At 45.9% G+C, this 21,406-nt stretch overlaps 2 protein-coding genes across 2 annotated transcripts; one reads left to right on the plus strand and one right to left on the minus strand.

The window, feature by feature from the left end:
* Window positions 1-2,606: 2,606 nt before the first annotated feature.
* Window positions 2,607-4,334, plus strand: LOC119386017 (solute carrier family 22 member 7). The gene has a single exon (XM_037653370.2). The coding sequence runs from the start codon at window positions 2,607-2,609 to the stop codon at window positions 4,332-4,334; it is 1,728 nt and encodes a 575-aa protein (XP_037509298.1).
* A 1,838-nt stretch (window positions 4,335-6,172) lies between these two features.
* LOC119387581 (uncharacterized) lies at window positions 6,173-19,848 on the minus strand. Its single transcript, XM_037655012.2, has 8 exons — window positions 19,627-19,848; window positions 14,490-14,559; window positions 12,096-12,173; window positions 11,938-11,991; window positions 11,403-11,468; window positions 10,432-10,574; window positions 8,836-9,018; window positions 6,173-7,953 (listed from the first exon to the last, which is right to left on the minus strand). The coding sequence occupies exons 1-8, from the start codon at window positions 19,642-19,644 to the stop codon at window positions 7,642-7,644; spliced, it is 924 nt and encodes a 307-aa protein (XP_037510940.1). The 5' UTR covers window positions 19,645-19,848; the 3' UTR covers window positions 6,173-7,641.
* Window positions 19,849-21,406: the final 1,558 nt, after the last annotated feature.

Here is a 21,406-nt window from a genome sequence, read left to right on the forward strand (position 1 = left end):
GTTTCAAAGGCTTGTTTAGCGCAAACGCCAAGCATAACAATGAAAGAACACCTTATTAGCTGATCCCGTCAGGGGAAAAAACAAAAAACACGTTTTGGAGGTTCCTTGACAGTGTACGTGAGATGCGGTGTGGACAGTCGCAGTAAGTTGTGTCAGCATTGTGTCAAATCTGATTGCTAGGAATCATTTGAAAGAGGTTGGAGGGGGTCATTGAAACATTTAATTTGAGTGGAGGGGTTGTCAGGATGATCGACGTTCTCGGATGATCTTTCCTTCTGTTGGAAATCCGGGACTCACAAATCACAGGATGGCTTGGTAAGATAAAAATGGTCTTAATAAGTTCAAAAAAAAAAAAAGAAATGCTCACACGAAGGAACACACGTACTGAAGTTCGTCGCACGGGGGGACACACATAGCGTCCGTCGAGCTCACACTCACGGTCTCTCGCGCTCACATACGCACAACCGCGCCGTCACACGAACGCGCGCACTCTCTCAAGAGGACAATCCCACCACCAGGCTAGTCTCAGGCCACACCGCTGATCATGGCGCACAGGATCGGTGGCGCTAGCTACCCGCTAATAAAAATAGCTAACACTTCTAGGAAAAGGAAGTGTCAACTGAGACCCAATTCACGTTACCTGTAAGTTTTGTTATCACCAAAGCCTGCATACGGGGTTCAGCTTTGCTGCACTTTGTGTCACTCTAGTGTACTAGTCCCTTTACCACTCTTCTTCAAGTGCCGCGATTGTGACAGAAGTTGAAGTCTTGTTTTGTTTTGTCGCCTAAAAAGGTACTGGCCCGTACCGAAGAGGGCGATTGGCCACACTGTCGATCATAAAGGTAAATGTAAACTATATGAAACATCAAAAAAGAGGGAAGAACGAACCGCGATGTAAATAAAAAGCGAAAGAGGCAAGAAATTCAAAAGGCCGTAAGATAAAGATTGAAAAAGTAAAAATAAAAAAAGAAAAAGTTGGTTTCAGTTGTCGGTAGCACCAGAAGCGTATTCTTCCGGTTGCTTGAATGAATTTGTGTAGCGCAGTCATAATAGCACTGCGGCTTGCCCCGAACTGATCGCCTCCAAACGATAACAGGCTAGGAGCAGTAAATGGTAAACCCAGCCTACCCAGCCTACCAGCCTACCTCGGCTGCAGCCTTTGTCATCCCACAAATGGTTATAGCTCGATGGTACTAAGTAGACCACAAGACCACTTCAACTGTCGCAGAGCTTGTTGCTATCCGGGAGGCAATAAGGTTCATTTCTGGAGAGCAACCTCGTACATGGACGATATTCTGCGATGCAAAACCCGCTTTGCAAACCATTAATTGCGTCATGAAACAAGGTCCATACTTTATTTTAGCCATAGAAATTATGGAGCTTCTTCACGTTGCTTCAACAAATGGCCACCTCGTCACCTTCCAGTGGATTCTTGCCCACTGCGGCATAATGGGAAACGAAGAGGCAGACGCCGAAGCTAAAAGAGCCTTGACCAGTGGCCCTGAAGTGCGCACTGCGTTTTCACGACCGGACACGAACGTCCTGCTTCGGCACATAATGCGTAACCTCACACTTGAGCACTGGATCAAACCGGAGCGACGACACCGGCGATTACACAAATGGGACCCCGAAATGAGGTTCTGCATGCCTCGTAAATTAAAACGACACAACGCAAGTATGTCTTGGTGTGGCCTTCACAAGGCGTTATGCACATATCATCGGCTGAAGTGACACCGGTCCCAATTGTGATCACTGTCAAGTGCCAGAAACACTTGAGCACATATTTTGTACCTGCCCAGCATACGCACGCGAACGGTAGAAACTGATTTCCTCTACTGAAGGAGTGCATAATAGGCCATTAACTGATGAGGTTGTGCTGGGCCCTTGGCCTGACGCCAACAGTAAAACTGTGGTCATAAGAACAGTCGCAGCTTTCCTACAAGCCACTGGACTGGATTCGCGGCTATAGCATTGCGCCACCTAGACGGGACTGTACATACCCACCTCCGTTACTCACCATCGTCATCCATCACTCTTTTTTCTCCCCTTTCCCCACCCCCGGTGTAGAGTAGCAGGCTAGAGCATATTATCGCTCAGGCCGACCTCTCTGCCTTTCTATAAATAAACCTCTCTCTCAGTCCACATTTCCAGAAACATCCTACGAAGTGAGACGAAACGGTGGCATGACAGAAAAAAGTGATCTACCGTGTCTGGTTCATTGCAAACTGCAGATAGATTAGTTAATGAGAAGCCTTTTCGCTGTCCTTCAAAATTCAATTGTCTACTGAACTGTTTCCTTGCATAATTGGTATTATTAAAATTAATTTAATATTATACACATGTAAATATAATCAGCTATACAATTTCTCCCCTTAAAATTGTTATCCATGCTCACGAATGCTTTATTCCTGACCTATCCGTGATATTAGGTAGGTACTATTGAATTATGATCACAACCATCATCATCGTCATGATCGTCATCGCCCCCATGAAAAGAAGAAGAAGAAGAAGAAGAAGAACGGCCGTTCTCGGAAGCTCGGATTGCTCCGTCTGTGTCCTCCACTGGTTTCCAAGCGCCGGAACCAAGTCCACAATCAAAAGCAGTGATGAGCTTCAAAGCCCTCCTCACGCCATCGAGGCCAACGTCAAAGGACTTGTTTACCAGCGAATACTTTGACTGTAACGATGCCTTTGGACACGGTCCCTTCCAGAGGCGGCTGATGATGCTATGTGCGCTCGGTGCTTTCTTGGCGAACATCCACGCCTTGGCTTTCCCGCTGATCTCAAAAAGCGTGCAATACAGGTGCAAGCAGCCGCACACCAACGATTCGAAAGCCGTCGTGAAGAATGGGACCACTAGTGACGTTAGCGGACAGATTGGACGGTGCCTTGTCTACGAGGACCCGGCCGACCCTAACGACACGCACACCGTGCCGTGTGTAGAGTGGGAGTACGACGAAGAGTGGGCGAAGAGTACGGCCGTGAGTAAGTGGAACATGGTATGCCAAAGAAAGCCACTCATCGTCGTCATGTATGCGATTCAAAACGCCGGTCCCGCCGTGTTCGTCTTGACAGCCGGCCATTTCGCGGACAACTTCGGCCGGGTGCCTGTGCTCTTCACAGCGGTTGCGGTGCTCTGGGTCTCGACGGTCGGGGTTTGCATGTTTGGCGACTACGCAACGCACGCGGTATTCAAGTTCTTCAGCTCGGGTAGCTCCATACTGACCCTGACTTCCTCCGCCATCTCTCTCTTCGAGGTCACGACCCACGACAACAGGCCGCTCAGCATAGCTGTGAGCATCACCATCGGTCTGTTGGCCGCCGACTCGTGGTACTTCCTCTTGGTACCTTGGAACCTGCGGTGGGAACGAAAGCTGAGCGTTTTCCTTCTGCCAGCCTTGGTTCTGCTGCCAGCCTTCCTGACGGTCGACGAGTCGCCTCGCTGGCTCATCGCTACCGGGATGTTCGACCGAGCAGAGAACGTCGTAATCGCTGCCGCCGACAAGAACCACTTTCCGCTGGCCAACGCGGCGTGCCTCGTCGATTCGCTCAGGGTGGACGTGACCAGGAGGCTGAACCGGCGAAAGTCCACTTGCGCCGAAGAACTGCTCAGCCTGTTCTCCATACGGCGTCGCGCCCTGGTCTTGTGCGGCTGCTTCTTTTCCAACTCGTTTGCCCTGTACGCCATCACGTTCTCCAAGGGTCAGCTCTACACGCCGTGGCTGCCGTTCATCGCGTTCGCCTTCAACTCCTCGGTCTACGGGCTGGCGCACGTGCTCATGAGAAGGTTCGCCATGCTCACGGTGATCACGATACTGTTTGCCGCGCTGTGTAGCGTACAGTGCTTCCTCTGTCTGACCGTGTTCGGCGAGCACGACGTCCTCACGGAAGCCCTTTTGCAGGCGGACATAGCGCTGTACTATTCTGGCGCCGTCGTGTGCTTCGTCTACGTCCTTGAACTGTTCCCGACGGCGCTGCGCGCAACGGCCATAGGTTGGACTGTCGCTTGCGGTCGCCTAGGAGTGGGGTGTGCCCTGTTCCTTTCGTTGCTCATGAACAGCGGACACGAGTACGTGGCGCCGGCTATCGCCGGCCTCCTGCTTTTTCTGTCGCTGCTGACGCTGCGAATATTACCGCCCGCCACGACGGTCGAGTGCACGAAGATCGCGTCCCGAGAAACAACGTTTAGGGACACCCAGAACATCGAGCTCATGAAGGCCACGCTCGAAACGCGGCTAAGCGAGCGCAAGAAGGTGAAGCGAGCGCAAGATGGTTCCGAGACCGGCAGCAAGTCGAGCTCAACCCGCAGCCGCCGTTTAAAGGAAAAGAAATGACGCGAACAGCTCCGGGCGCTTTCCGCGCAGGCCTGGCGTTTTTTTTTCATTTCTTAACTATTTCTAAAGCATTCACTTACGACTGGTATATAATTTTTTACCCTTTAGGACGCGCAAGCAGTGAATATAGCCAAGATATCGATGTGATCGTTCACATTGCGGTTTCATGTATTCTTGTTTTTGCTATTTCGTACCATTCGTGTGCTTGGTGCTCCTTCGTAACCATTTGTTGCATGGTTTAAACAACAAGTAAACATAGCGCGAGAATTTAGGGCACACATTACTTATTCTAATGTAAGAACACCCTCTCTGTTCGATTTTGCGCACCCGCTGCTTACAGTGCTTTACTTGCGCATGACTCACCTTACATTTCATTTTACTGCAACTTCTTCCTTGTACGGGGTCGTGCCTTGTAAGGAAAGTACCTCGTTAGTATTCATGAGTTCATAGCAGCTTATGCTTAGTATAAAATTAAGAAAACGTATTACATTAACTGACATCATGACTAGGAATCATACAATACGCATTTACTCCAAGAAATGTTGAAGTTACAGCGGCTTGAACACTAATGAACCGTTTTTCCTAAATGTGGATGACGATGTAGTGCATGCAGACTAAACGAAATCTTTACTTGTGATTAACACAGTAACTGGTTCGACGGGGGCGATGACGGCTCCAACACTTGAAGGCGAAAGCCTCCTGCACACTTGACAGTGCATCAAGCCATAAAATCGGGATCCACACTTCTTGCAACACGTAAGGAGCACCCGTGGGAGATACACCCATTACTTACCTTGATGTTTTAATCAATTCCCCCCACCCCAAAAAAAAAAAAAAAATGGCAGCTTCGCATTAGTGGTGCCAAGCCTGAAGGAAGGGCGGAGCTGGGTGACCTTCTTTGTTTCTCTTTATTGTTTCTTTATTTGTTCTCTTTATTTCTCTCTAGCTCTGTTTCTAGTATCTCTTTTTTGCAACTGTTTGTTTCTGTTTCTTTCTATTTCTTTATTTCTCTATCTATGTTTTTCTTTTTCTCGTCCTTTCCATTTTCCTTTTCTCTCTCTTTCTCTCTGTTTATCACTTCCTCTCTCTTTCTATCTATATCTCTCCGTCTCCCTCTGCTTATATCCTTTTTTCTTTGTTTCTTTATATATCTCTCTTTCTTTCCCTTTCTGTCTGGCTTTTTATTTTTTTATCTCTTTGTCGTGTCTGTTTCTATCTCTTTCTCTCTATTTCAATGTGTTTCTCTGTCTTTCTTTCTTTTTTATGTCTTTATTGCTTTTGTTTCTCTTTCTCGTTCTTTCTATCGTTTTCTGTCTCTCTATTTTCTCTTTCTCTTTTTCTCTATTTCTTTCTTTCCCCCCTCTCTCTCTCTTTCACGTGCTCGACTTCGCCGATCAGAGTGTTCGTTTAACGCTCGCACCCGCTGTACTAGGTAGTGAGGCTTGCCCAATTACTATGGCGCATACCCACCTGAGGAGTTTTGCACCACAGAGCACAAGTTACCGATAGCATAAACAGCTTCGCTGTTAAACACTTTGACCAACGTTGAAGGGCCAACGACGACAGAGGCGATGAATGTCCATGCCAATGCTAATTACACCACTGGACGTTCATTGTGAGGTTGGTCCTGCCGGAATTCTTTCGTTCAACAAAAAATATGATGGAAGCGGTCGTTTTAGCCATAGTATGTCCATCGTGACGACTACGTTGTATATAACCTGTACTTGTGAACCAATCTATGGTATAGCCTTTGATACGAAATTACGCACCCAATTCCTCTTTCGCCATTCTCAGCCACACGCTGACGGCTAGGTTAAAAGAAAAAGGAAAACGTTCACTCGGAAACAATATGCTTTATTCGGTAGCTTGTATGTCACTGTCGGTTTCTTACCGCGGCAGACATCTGCGTGCCTGTTAGAAGCAGTGCGCGCATTTCAACTTTAGCGCCTTACACACGAAGTGAAACCGGTTTGTGGAAAACGCTGGTGCGCCCCAAAACCAGATCACAGCTGGGCACATTGCAAGCTCCGAAAAGGCAAGCTACTCTTTTCAAATGTAATCGGTATCAGCTAACAGTAGCTGCGTTCGTGAAGACGCCTGCTTAGTCCTGTTCCGACCCCGAGAAAAAATATGGCTTTCGATTTGAGCAGGTAAGTGGTTTGAATTATAACAAGACAACACAAGTAGAGGCATACTCTCGAAATAAACAAAAATAAAACTGCGATATTATTAAAAGACTAGCAAGACACATTTTTTTTTTTTAAAAACAGAGCTCCGTTCGTCACTTCATAGTTCAGAGCTTCAGCGACCATTGCTGCAAATGCAGCCTTAGTCTTCGCGCTCTCAAACACATGATCAACGCTTGTTATATCACATGATTGCTGGACGTACCTTTGAAACTGTGGGCCGTCACGAAATGGGTCAATATTCGCTTTAATAATTTTGCTCAAGCATCCTTTCGCATCATTACAGAAGTTCAGTTCTGAAAAATATCACCCTTTGACATGCAGAATTTCACTGAAGCTTGTCTCAGAAAATCCCTTCTCAAACGAAATTGCTTTCGCCTGCAGAGTGAAAACCAGAAGTTTAGACTGAAGAGAAGTGTCAAACCGAGTTGGGTTAATAGGCTCTACATTTCAAATTTCGAATGGGTATGGGTATGGGTAATGGGGAATGGGTTTTAGATTCACCTTCGTAAAATAGAAAAGGCAAACAAAAATAAGCGTAGAAACGCAACCATTGGATTCCTATACCAAATTTTCGCGACGACGTTGTTTTCAGTAGCGTCTCCCACGCGTCGAGTTCACTTATTAGATAACATTTAATGAAAAAGCAGAATTGCATTGTCTTCGAAAGTGAGCTCGCACACGACATTGTAACATTTCCGCCCTATGCTCTCAGAAAAGACAAGCTTTCTCAACATATCCCAAGTTACTGTGACGTTCGTGCTTTAGCTAAGTTACTGTAGCATATGCTAAGTTAAAATGAAGTTCGTGCTTTAGGTAATTTACTGCTACGTATGCTAAGTTATGATGAAGTTCGTACAATGCTTCAGACGAATTACCCTAAAGCAAAAAAAAAATTGGTCTCAATTTTTATCTCAAAATTCAGCATTCCACCGAAGAATCAACAAGGAAATTATTGCAAGTACCTCGCCAGCCTAAAAGGTTTGATGTTTCTCTTAAAGTGTCCACCGAAGGCTGTGCTCTTGAGCGCTGTAAGTGAAGGCAAATCACCGGCAATAATCGCACTTCCAGCTTCAGCTGATATTTCTGAGCAAGCTACGGTGAGCCACCTTGTGCACGCCTCAGGCGGCCTTCGGCAGGTCCGTCGTGGCAATAGCTCGCCCCAGGAGCGGCGCGTACTCTTCGTGCATGAGCGCGTCCAACTCTCGGGCAACATTGATGCGCACGTGGTGCTTGAAACCCCTGTCGCGGTCCTCGTTCAGGCTCAGGTTGGCTCCGTGGGCGACGTCCAGGCTGACGTAGTCGATGAGGAAGGTGCGCAGTATGGCCTCTTTGCCCGGCGCAGCCGTGGCCTCGATTCGGACCCCTCCGGTGCGCACCACCACATTCACGGGGACGGCCTTGATGGTGCCAGCCAGGTCGTCTCCTTTGGTCTGAAAGAGCCACGTCAACAATCACACGTACTTAACATGGCCAGATCTCACAGCCCACTCTAGATAGATAGATAGATAGATAGATAGATAGATAGATAGATAGATAGATAGATAGATAGATAGATAGATAGATAGATAGATAGATAGATAGATAGATAGATAGATAGATAGATAGATAGATAACTTAGAGTAATGAGGAAAGGTACAGGAAATTGCTTACAGCGTTGTGTGTGCTGTGGTATAGAGAAGCTGGTAGGCAAAGAGCGTTAGACAAGTGCTAGAAGCGATAAACTCTCGCATGGGTAATGAGTCACACCGTAGGATTCAAGACATTTGGAAAATATAATTTGTCTTCCAAAACACATGAGTGCCCTGAAGTGAATGGGAGCCGACTGGTGGCGAGGGTCGTTTTAACTAAAGTTTGTGTAAAACTACGTAAACAGTGTTAGGTGGCTAGTCGGCAGGCCCGTAGCTAGGAACTTTTTTCGGGGGGGGGGGGGGGCACTTGCTGAAAACCTTGACTATTATTTTTGGTAAAAACACCTACTTCACCAAAATTTCGGGAAGGGGGAGGCCCTAGCCCCCCCCCCCCCCTCCCGGCTACGGGCCTGCTAGTCGGTATCATGTAATTGGGCTTAAAGTCAATACACCAACCTAAACATACTTGGTACTTCTTTCCAATGTACCGAGTAAACATACTCGGTACATCGAATGGCAAAGTTAGGGGGAATCTTGTAATGTGATGCTAGATTACCGTTTAATTTGCTTAGATTTGGAAGTACAAGTCACCAGACCTGACTTATCTATGAACACCTGTCAATTTTTATTTACATGACTGATAAGCATTTGTTGTGCAAGGGTGGGGTCTCGCTGCTTACTTACCACGGCGACGAAGCTAGCCGTGATGCCACTGAAGTCGAGTGTGCAGCTGACGCTAGTGTTGCGGCCCACGTGCGATGGCTTGTCGCAATCACCCAAGCGCCGGATGCCCGTATCAAAACCTCGGAATACGCCCGCTGTCATGTTCACCTTCAAGTCCCGGTTCGTGAAGCCCGTCTTCAGCACCTGGAATTTGGCAGGGAGATAAGACGCCAAGCGGCATTTGCAATCAGACTAGTACACCGCACTTTTACATTTTAATAGTAAATGTTCGGTTTCTACGTTAAAAAAACAAAAAAACATGGCACAATACGATAAGGAGGAACGCCGTAGTGGAGGGCTGAGGAAATTTCGACCACCTGAGGTTCTTTAACGTGCCCCTAAATATAAGTACACGGGCTCCTCGCATACCTCCTCCATTGGAATGCGGCCGCCGCGGTAGGGATTCGATCCCGCGACCTTCGGGTCAGTATAGTCGAGCACCTTAATCCCTACACCACCGCGGCGGGTTCACTTTTACATTCAGTTTCGTTGTCTCTTGTACTCTACGCTAAGGCGTGCATTCTTTCAAGAAAGCTTATACCATTATATCTGTATCGGTTAGATATTAGTCCCCGTGGTTATCTCTGCTTACCTGAATTATATATATATATATATATATATATATATATATATATATATATATATATATATATATATATATATATATATATATATATATATATATATATATATATGTATATATATATATATATATATATATATATATATATATATATATATATATATATATATATATATATATATATATATATATATATATATATATATATATATATATATATATATATATATATATATATATATATAGTTGGGACTCAATGACATATTCAACCATGCAAGTTGGCATACCTACATAGCTTGCGAACTTAATGAGTTTATGTAATCTACATTGCCGCAGGTTCGTTCGTACTTAGCAGTTTGTTCACGTGTACAGAATCATAGCTCCAAAAAGGAACCGATGGGCGTTGATTCTTTTGACTGCGCTTCTCATGATGCCTTTAGATTCAGCCAACGCGCTTCAAACTGCAATGATTCCTTTGGTCTGAGGTTGCCCCTGGTTGCCCGAGGAACGCCTTTTCCGACACTAATTTATAGTCCCGTGAAAATCATTCTGGTCTCCAATTTTCTTTATTTTGTCTAACTTAATTACCCACATTCAGTCTTAGTATTCATTAACGCAGTACGTTTACTGATATTCCACGCTTGGTCAGTGGCACTTGCAATGTGTTTGATAGCTCTTCGCCCGTGTTGTCTATAGTGCGAGAAATGAATATAAGCTATCGTCGCAACAAAATTACGTCACGAAAGTTGCTCTTTTACTTCTTTGTTGTGTTTTTTTTGTGTGTGTGTTCAACTTCAATATCGGAAAAGAATTATGCGGCGGGAGTCATCAAAAACCACTGAAATCGGCTTGAAAGCACTCACTGGAAAGCTACTAAAGGCAGTGAATATTTCTATCGAGAAGCGGCACTGCCACTTACTCGGAGGAGGGGATCTACGCCGAGTAGGAGGCGCATTCACGAACGCCACTTATACCTTAAACTTGAAAAACGGAATCACTGCCGATGGGTACAGCCTCGGAGATGCTTTCAGAAGGCGCGGCATCTTCTGCTGTATTATGGTGTCCATATATGCGTTGGCATCCCTGATGGTGCCTCCTGGTAACGAAGGTGATGATACTGCGGAGTAAACAAAATGCAAATCTGAGGTTTGTGCGAAATGCTTCTGCCATGATCGTTCATAGCATATCAAAATACTGAAGACGAAAGGTAGAAAATCACAACGATGGTGTGTGGGGGTACCGAGTTGAAGTTTTTATGCAGCGCTAAGTATAGGTTCAGTTTAGCATAGTTCATAACTAAGCACAGTTTCTAAGTAAGTATCACTAAGTATAAGTAAGTGTAGTTTATTAGTTCTAAGTATAGGTTCATGGAGTGCCGAGGACAAGTTTATCATGCGCTACCTGCATAGCTTCCTGTTACTGCATTCGCCGGCATGTCCGAACCTTCGCGCCTAATGTTATCTCATCTTAAAGACGCGAAAACAACTCAACGCATTTGCCCAATTCCGTTCGCTCTGTTAATCCCACCAGCGTTGTGAAAACCAGTGGTTGGTCTCGTCGAGAGAGACTTGTTCGTGTTTGCCTGTGCGTGAAAAGACATGCCAGCTCGTTAATTCAATTAATACGCGAACGTTTACTGCGATGCATAAGGCTGATAGAAGTACAAGCATTTACGTAGCAGTTAGATGCACTGTTATCGTTATTAATATTTCGCCTCTCGGGCAAAACTGTGACATATTGTTTCCTGTGTTGTTCTGCAGTTATGTGGGATATTTATGTCACTGGACTTGCCTTGTCCAAGTATAGTCAGCTGACGCTGGAACTTAAGCACCATGAATTAGTTCCAACTATAGCCGAGATTTTGTTGATTATGTTGCTAGTCTGAGATTCTGTTGCGAATTTTCAAAGCTTGTGACGGTTATTAAATAAAGATAGAACTGCTTACCGCTGGGGATTGGCCTGATTGGCCGAAATATGCGTCTTGGTGGTACAGGAGGCGGCACTCGAGGTACTGGAAGAGAGAGTAAACGGACAAATGCACAAGAGAGAAAGTGAATAGTTTGATAACGCCGAGAAAAAAAAAACTAAGACCACAGCGCAACTACTTTTCAGTCACTAGCAAGCTGCTGCGCCTGCATGCCGCTTGGATTACGGTGAAATTCAATAAGGCATGCTTATAGTGGCAAAGCTTGAAAGGTGTCTTCATCTAGCGTCACCTTCCAGCCGGTTGTTCTTACATTGATTTATCATGCACGCCTAAGCATCAATAGTAAAATTTACGCGTAGTTTTAAATGACTACAGAAGAGAATCTGTAATACTGCAAATATTTGCATCACTTCATTAAGCATCAATTACTTGCACTATTTTTATCATTTCTTTGCCACAATGAAGATGGTGAGTGGTGAGTAATCAGGCGTTATTCGTGTCAAATGTTTGCTTTAAAAGCGTCTTCTTTTGCCTGTACGAATATGAGGCTTACCGCTCGGCCTGTAAGTGCTTCTTGGTCCTGTGAATACAGGCGCCCCTGGCACACCTGCAGAACGGTTGTTCTTAACTCAAGTGTGCACTAGAACCAGAAACTAACGATAAGACACTCTCAATTAAAGTTGCGACTGTAAAAGAGGAATCGGCACGTACGTGATGGGTCGTCATCTTCGAGAAGGTCAAGGAACTTGTAGAGAGTGTCCTCGTAGCGCTCTGTGGTAGTTTGCAATCCTGGTAGAATGATGCATAGGGCGAAGTGGTAAAAAGAGTGAGAGAGAGAGAGAGAATAAAAGTGTTATTTATTATAGCGGGCACCGAAAATTGCAATTGGAGTAATATCGGTTGTTTCGATGTCATCATAACATTACATCTGCAGCGTAACCATCATTGCCATCCATCACAATCCCAATTAATAATCAATACCAAGAATCTCGAGTGACTTGCTTCCTAAAACTCACTCCATTTTCCGGCCGGTCTGGATTGGCACGATGGCACAAGGTGAGGCCATCTTACAATATCCTTACTACCGAAACTCGATACATTCTATCGCCTGCACTTAGCGGCATGCAACAGGACTTCGTCCCTGTGTCAAGGTGTTGCTATTTTTCTAAGGACCTAGAGTGGCCTTGGAGACCTGGAATGGATCTGGAATGGCCTTGATGATAAGGCGTTAGGAGGGTTCTGATCGTCACCTATAAATTATTCGGGATTTCACAATTTTTGCTACGTGTATGTAGAAATTTGCAGAATGTTACACTCTTTGCAACGCTTGAAGGCTGCAAACTGCTGCACAATTGCTAATGCCTTACTGAATCGGGGACAATGCTTTTTGCAAGACGTAACAAACCGCAGTGTGAGAGGTGCGCATTAAGTTATCTTGACGTTCTCAGTTGATCCTAAAGCTTTCTTCACCCTATGGGTCGTTGCATTACCTCAGGGATCGGCCCATCTTTGACGAAGCGACGATTATGCGTGATGACATCATCAGGTGACGTCGTGTGACGCCGTCATCATGTAACACTGGCGTCATAATGACGTCACAATTTCTGCGATCCAGGACTTCATTATGTCGTCACATGGTGACGCAGCACCATGACGTCATCAGTGAAGTAGGTCACATGGGTTTTCGTGCTCCTTCATTCGTCTGCCATGTTTCACTTAAGGGGTTGCTCAATGAGACACTTAAGAATATCGCCTTAAATTAATGAATGAATGCAATATTTCTCGACTCTGTCATTGTGTAGCCTTCCTACAGAAGGACCAGAAATTACAAACACACTGCGGAAGTTGTTGACAATGAGACGTCCTTCACCACAGAAAGCCATTTTGACTAATGACGCTTAAGTATACGATCGGTCTTGCCCTTGTAACTGTACCCTTGTAACTGTAAATGCCAGTTGCTGTAGAGAACAAAAAATAGAGAGAGCGGTAGAGAGTGAGATCTCTTCAATAGCTATGTTTACAGGAACCCGGCAAAGTTGGTTACAGTCTCCTTGTTGGTGCCGCAAACCGGCCTTCGAGATCGTGCAAACGAACACACGTTGGAACGAGTCAACGTGAGGCGAGTTTACTCAACTCCCTCGCAATAGGTGGTGAGTTGATTCACCCAACTCGCTAGGCAGAAATAAATGCAAATACGTTCGTGTCTAGCTGTGTCAGGTCGATTCCTACTGACTCACTTCTGTGTCGAGTCCATGTAAACGAAAAAAACAACAACAACAACAACAAAATGAAGGAGTATCGGTTCGAATAGATGAATATTCTTGAACAGTGGTGTCGCTGGGGCCAACGTTTGAGCAAGTGGTCTTGTCTTCTTACGCAGCAACTGCCTTGACGAAGACAATACCACTTGTCGAAGTGTTGTTTCCAGCGAAGCCCCATGGTGTAGGATTTTTCATCTCTTTAAGCCTCCATCTTCTCCTCAACTTGTGCCTTGTTTCGAGTATCGGTTCGGAAGATATCGGCGTCTGACTTACGCCACTCTGGAAGTCGGAAACTGAGAAGAAGCTAGGGTGTAGCTTGAAGAGGGTGTTAAAAGGCCGAAGTGCTTTACACATGCTCTATTTACGTCACTAATAGAATTTGTTTGCAATGTAACTATTAGTAATAGGCTAGCTTTGCAAGCACGTGTAAGCTACTTTCTTTATCCGACTACAAAGAGTCAATCGTAACACTTCAAGTTGTCATCCGAGGCACGTTTTATTTACACGTTTAAAATGTGGCAGCACATAAACCGCGGAAAAAGGCATTATACGTAGGGCTAAGTTAAGAAACAAGAGCATGAGTCACTCGAGGAAATTAACCATGGACAGATTATGGCTCGACTATTTCGAAAGGGGTCGGTTTTTAAGCACATTTTATAATGTACCAATGGGAATGCGACTGTCACACGGTCGAGCTACTACAGGGGCTTATATAGGAGAGACAGCTGATTTCCTTGATAAAAGCAGGGTCTTTTGAAACTTCGAAACGGGTCCTAAGAAAAGTATTAAAGGACCCTGGTAAAAGTGAAAAGCATAACTAAAAGAAGGAGAAATGACTACTTACTTTGGCTGCTGGCGGCGACTACTGCGAAGCAGATGACTATTAACCGAAGCATCGTGGGATTGTTTGTGCTCTGTAACAGCAACGATAAGACAACACGTTAATCTTGCAATTTTTAAACATGTAAGCCACTTAAATGATAATATTAAAGAAAATTTAAATAAGTACTTTACTTCTGTGTTGAGAATGGTAGATGTTGGAGTAATATGCGATGGAATGTGCATTAATAGTGTTTTACAAAACGCGACGCACAACGTTGCATGAACTTTGACTCACACAGTTTATGAGAGAGACATAACTTTAAATCTCATGTATTGCGCGATACTTAGTCGCTATGTTAATATGTTACTCTACGTGAGGGCGAAGATATACATCGAATAAGCGTCGTCAAAGGCCTTTTTTTTTGTACAAACTGGAAAGGTGACGTTTAAATAACCTGCCGTCACCCGACTTTCGTACAACATAGGGCTACCGTTTTAAACGTGCTCAATCGTTTCCCTAGCTCCCCCATAGCAAGTACAGTTGCCGCAGAAAAAGATTAACACAAGAGATTTGTGGTCGGAGCAACGAAATCTCGACACGCGGCGCTGCTCTGTCCGAGCGCGACGATAGCGAGAGTGCCAAGCACAGTCAACTTTCCAAAGCGGGAGTGGCAAGGACGTTTTGTGATCCTTCGACACTGTGCGAGAAGAAATGCGAATTTTCAAGCGCACTGCTGAAACGTGCTCCCTAAAGGGCTGCGAAAGACGACGTCTCTTAATCTCGACAATCGCCTACTCTTTCCATAAAAAGCACCTACGTCCTCCACCTCAACCCCTCAACTAACTCCGAGCACGTAAAAATATTCCGGCAGGTCACACAAGCTCTCATCCAACCGCGTGTCTGGCCCCCGGTTCACTTTACTAGTGTGGAGGACGTCGTGCTTAGGCTTCGGGCCGGGATGGCCCTTACACCGGCTGTCATCTAAACTTGGTCACCTTTAACACTGGGTGCTAGGTGTTCGCAGGCCCGTAGCCAGGGGGGGGGGGGGTCTAGGGGCCCGCCCCCTCATCCCCGAAATTTTGATGTAGGTGTTTTTACCAAAACTAATTAATAAATATAGGTGTATTTCCCAAAAAGTCGAGGTTTTCAGCAAGTGCCCCCCCCCCCCCCCCCGAAAAAATTTCCTGGCTACGGGCCTGGGTGTCCGTATACTGCTCTGTTTCAGCGATGCAAGCAGATGCATACCATCTTACGGATGTCTGTGGTGGGAATCTTTGCGCATTCAATCGGACGAACACAGGAAGGAAAGGACAGAGCAAACGGAAAGTCTTTCCGTTTACTCTGTCCTTTCCTTCCTGTGTTCGTCCGATTGAATGCGCAACGATTCCCACCACAGACATGCACCAACTCTCCCAGCAAGAAGTTCTAAAATTATACGGATGTCTTAAAGGTTTCAATCGGATCGCACCCGTCACCTCCTGCAAGCCGGCGTTAGCTACAGTGACACCACCGCCTATGACTGATGAATACATAACATATAGATATATACACGCAAAGTATTATGCCTTGAGGTCAAGTCTTTGTCGCAATCAAAATAAAGAAAGAAAGCACCTTCTGGCCGGAGCGCGTTGAGGGCTTGCGGCTTTGCATGGCGAGCCCAACGCCGGCGTTAAGAACTAAGCAATGCGCTAAAAAAAAGCAAGCGTTATAAAAAAGACTCTGGCTGGTAAGATACGATGACTTTGCACTCTGGCCCGAAGCTCGTTTTCATTCGTTATCTTGCGAGAACGCAGCGTCGTCCGAGTCCTTCCGCTCGCTTCACACCGTGTCCATTTTTCACGACAATGCCGCGGCCGCCGCCTCGTTCGAACACGTGTTGATGTCTTTGCTCGAATGTCGCCATTTCTCCCGTGTTTGCTGCGAATGCGCATAGCGCTATTGCGGCTCGACAACTGACCTCTCTCACGGCGGACATCCCCGGCAGTGGCTGTGTGGTCACCGCTACACTTTTGTTTACTGCTACAGATGAAATGTAAGTACATTAGGAGCTCATTATGCCTTGTGAAAGCGCTGCTGGAGGCGTATACAGATGTAGTACGTGCAGTACGCCATACGGTGCTTGAATTAGACCCGGGGCTCGCAATACAATCTATGACTTCCGCACATACTACTACGACCACTTCAGAATGAATCCAGAATTAGCGCATTACGCTTTTTATCATTTATCGGTAACACTGAAGCAGCGGCTTGTCTTATTCCTTGTTCAGTTACGTTGCTCCGTGCGGTAACTACCTGATCGCTTTCCTTTCGTCCTGTCGCTCGCAGGTGTTTTCAAATTGCACGTTTCCGTAGATACGCTCGTGCCGCACCCAAGGCTTGAAAAGTACACCTATTATCTGTACCTTCTAATAGCTTTAAACAAAGCAGTATTATCGTTGTAGTCGCTCGTTTACTCTGTGATTCGCCGCGAGGCGTTCAGCTTCTTGCATTTGTGCGATTACGGTCGCCCACATTTTAGCACATTGAATAGATTGTGTGGCAATTCACTTTAAGTGATTGAATTCACGTGACACTGCCTTGCTTTATTGGATCGCTTCCCCAGCGGCGCAAATGTTGGATACGGTACTCGGCATCTAACTCGAATATTCTTGCCTTTAAAACCCTGTCTCGAGTCATGCACGCCATCGCGTATGCGATGATGGCAAGAATGAAACTCCTGCTTCAGGAACTTACTAGAAGGAATATTCACTAGAAGGAACGGCGGCGCTGCGATCATTCACACACGACGGGAATGATGGGTGGTACATGGATTTGCCTAGCCTTCGTGCTTGCGACTTCGAGCGCACTTGTGGCTTTGTCTCTTATCTCTTGTGTTCTGGCTTTTGTTTAGTACAAAAGAATGGCTCACCGTGAACCTTGTGAGCTGATTTGAATCGGCGAGCCTAAAAGGGTAAAGGTGGTGAAGTTGGACAGCTGAAATTTTGCTGAACTTCGTGAACTTCGCCTTACGACAAAGCGGTAGAAGTTCACACGGAGCCACGCGGAGACGAAAAAAGCTTAGGCAAATCCATGCACTAGCCATCATTTCCATGCTGACCGAAGCGCCATGAGCTACAGCTCCGACAGGCATTAGGGTCAGATTTTTCTCTACTATTATGACACTCTATGGACGAAGGAACACAGTGTGCTGCGCTCACTGCGACTGCGCGAAGCTCGTTGCAGCTGTTGGCCGGCGGTAGCGCGGACCGTGGCAAAATGAGCGGCCGCCGCTTTGGGCATCGGCTTCACCGTGCGTCAGCATTTCCGATGGCGGCACACGTCCAGGAAGCGCCGTCGTCCCTGATAAGTGATAGGTTGACGGTCCGCGCGCACTTTTCTTTCGCTCGAGGCGCTGTTGAGAGCGCTGCAGTACGCTGCAGTACGCTAGTGCATGAGCGCTGTCACGTGGTTTTATGTCACGTTTCGCGAGCTTTCTTTAAACGCTGAAGAGAGAGAGAGAGAGAGATAGAGGCACTTTGCTGAAAAAAAAAAATGAATTTTGCCGGTCTGTATATAATGGCTGGTATTTTACTCTGTATAGGGATGGGAAATGGGATTAAGCGATTCCAGAAGCGAGAAAAAAATATTTAAAAAAGCAAATACTAATATGGAATGTGCAAGTGAACCTGATACTAATATTTACAACTAGCATGTCAGGTAAGTTTAGGCTTTTCTGTATGAAATAGTCAATCACTAAAGTTTTTCGATAGGGGCGAATTTCTGAAAGGCCACGCAGCATGTACGTTGCCGCAAGAAATTGGCTCGGTCGTTTCGGAATTCTCTCTACAACGAAACGCAAAGCACTGGTGCCTAAATAGAATATTAAATCTCTTGCATAATTTACCTTAGTTAATTAGCCAGTTGAGTTCAAATTACAAAATACTCTAATGAGCGCTACTACACGGGACACCATAATCTGTCGTTCGTTTCACTGAGTTGTGGTTAACAACTTGAAAAAAATTATTGATTCTAGTTACGTGAAACAACCGATATATAGGAAACGCATACATGTCGGTGAGCTTCCCAGTACCGCGCAAACACACCAATAGCAGGTCGATAACTGATAGTGAGGTGGATTCTGTTTGACTGACCCTGCTCGGAGCGGTGAGGAAAACGGTGTGGCAGAACGAAGCAGAAAACCGGACGAAGAGCACACAGGACACAGCAGCTGTCCTGTATGCAGGAAAACAGCTTCCAATTTTCTGCATACACTCATCTTATGAGGAGTGTGTACATGTTCTCGTGACCACAAGTCTTGGTCGATTCGTGGTTACACTGGTAGTACGCTATTTCTTTCAGCTGATTTGCCTGAGCTTGCCAATCTAAGCTTGCCGAGTTTCAGGAGATCTTGCGAGGCCGGTTGCACTGGCAGTCACATATCGTCGACGCCGTGTAGCAGTACACCTTACACTTTAACTCCACCTACACATAAACATTAATTAAAGTTCAGAATAATGACGGCACATGTTATACAAGGTAAGGATGGCAGACTGGGCTTGTTGGTTTAACATATTTGAAGTTTAAGGCGTGAATAAGACACGGACGTAGATAAGGAACACACACCTTATCTTCGTCCGTGTCTTATTCGCGCCTTAAACTTCAAACATGTTATACAACTGTCGCGAGAAAAGACGTCTCCTGAATGTACGAATGAGCCGCTTTCGGTCTGTTTCAAGTTCCGTCGCAATCAAGGGTGTGCCTGGCGTCGTGATCGTGTTTCCGCATTCTCTAGTTGGTGTGACGAAATGAACAAACGAGCGTCCAAGTGAAACATTGCCGCAGTAAAGAAAAAAAAAAAAAAGAAATCACGTTTGCTCATACCCCTTCTTTGCCCTATTCGAATAACATTACGCCCGATAAGAGACTACCACGAACGCTAGCCCATATAAGAGGTGTTATCAATATGCATACCATACTCGGGGGGAGGCTCGGGTTTCGAAAAATGTACGTCTCTTCCGAGAAACGGCGGCAATTCGCTACCCTTGAAACTGAGGCGTGACATGAGTACACAACACGACGTTTATCTTTTTTTTTTTCGCAGAGAGATGTGGAATTCCCCTCTAACAGCGTACGGACAGAACGAGAGATTGTGCGATCTTGTGGATAACCATGAACTTACAGTGTCGCTTGGAGGCATCGGCGGCGAAGCAAGGTCCTCCCGTCGTTCACTGTGTTTACTCCTCGCTGGAGAGTCCTTGGTACTGCGGCTCACGTGTCGATCGGATGCCGGCTGCGGATGTTGGCTGCCATTCGGGCCCGCGACACAGCGACAATTCTGCCCGCTCGGTGGCGGTGTCGACGACGTTCGCGACGTCGGCGCACTTGTTGCCGCGCGAAGGCGGCCTCAAGAAAACCGGTTGCGTCGCAGAAATACGCCTCCCTCGGGGAGTACGGGCGAAAAAAATCATCCGCCCTCCTCAGATGTCCTTGGCTGCGCGAGAGAACGAAAGCGAACGACGCGATGAGTCGCGTGCGCGTGCTTTCGCGCGCCGCACGCGGGCATGTCATCGCTCACGATCGGCCGTATTGGGTTGCCCTTCTGGGTCCATTAGATATGCGACTGGAGCAATAGTTCGTGTGAAATCGGATGCCTGCGTTTGCATTCACCGAAGGCTATCGGCCTGGCTCTTCCCGCGTCACTTTGTGTTTGGGTCTGTACCACCGCTGTGCGGGGTTTAAGTGGAGAAACACCCTCGCTACACCCTTACTTTTTTCCCTCAGAAATTTTCAGTGTCAGAGTTGTGCTTGCATCCGTACTGCACCTCTTTATTACTGTCATAATAAGGAGTTATATAAGGATGTTACGTGAGAAAGACATCTTATGGAATTTAAACGTAGTCATGCACGCTTCGTTTTTCAATGAAACATGCACGATTGTTTCCAAGTGGTTTGAGCCAGCTGATTGTCCCAGCGTGACATATGAACATAGATTGGCAAACTCACACTTGAGTCGACTCACTCAGGCTCAAACAGGCTCAGATCGAGCCGTGAGTCTGAGTCTGAGTGATTCCGCGCAAGTAGGATTCGGGTGAGTTGAGGGCGGTTGAGGAAAACTTTGGTGAGTCTGACTCTGAGTGAGCCCTAAGGGCAAAATATATTTCTTGAGTGAGTCTGAATGAGCTCCACATTTTTTACCGACCTATGCATATGAACACGCCAGGATAGGGATTTCATCATTGTGCTTCGTGTACAGGGTCGTTTACAGCTAAGGGGAACACCTCATTAGTTTTCGAGACCTCACAGAAGCTGATGTTCAGTACATAATTAGGAAAACTACTATTGCGTTTATCGAAACCATGATTACACGTCATATAACGAGCATTTCCCTCGTTAAGTAGAATAAGTGTTGTAGTTTTACCAGCTTGAATACTAGTGAGGTGTACATTGTAGATGTGGTCGCCGCTGTACGACATGTCCTCTGGAACAAATGACGCAGACGGGTCGTTTTTAAAATTCCTTAATTAAACTATTGTTTCTACCTGTGACATCGCGCTTTTCTGAACAGGGTATTCTCTTGAGATCAGCGGGAAAGTGTCAGCGAATCATAGCGTGTCAGTCAATCATAGTTCTTCCTGGGAGTTTATTTATCTGACACTGAATCGATTGGAATTCACTGGTAAAATAGGTGGACTGGCTGTGTGGTAACGCTTGTGTCTGGTAGTCGAAATATTCGATGGTCAAGTTCCGGTAATTCCAGATACTTTATTTAATGTTTTGGAAATGTCATCGTGAACTGCACAAAGGCACACCAACGCCACTAGCACACATCGAAATAATTAGAGGAAAGAGCGCAGCAGACATCGCTATCAAAAGGCAAAACGTAATGCGCTCAAATGAGGCAATTTAATCAAAACACGTGTCCTTTCATATGGATCAGTCAAGGCAGTAATGCGGGCCAG

This window comes from Rhipicephalus sanguineus, chromosome 3, assembly GCF_013339695.2.
Source record: "Rhipicephalus sanguineus isolate Rsan-2018 chromosome 3, BIME_Rsan_1.4, whole genome shotgun sequence".
Classification (NCBI taxonomy): domain Eukaryota; kingdom Metazoa; phylum Arthropoda; class Arachnida; order Ixodida; family Ixodidae; genus Rhipicephalus; species Rhipicephalus sanguineus.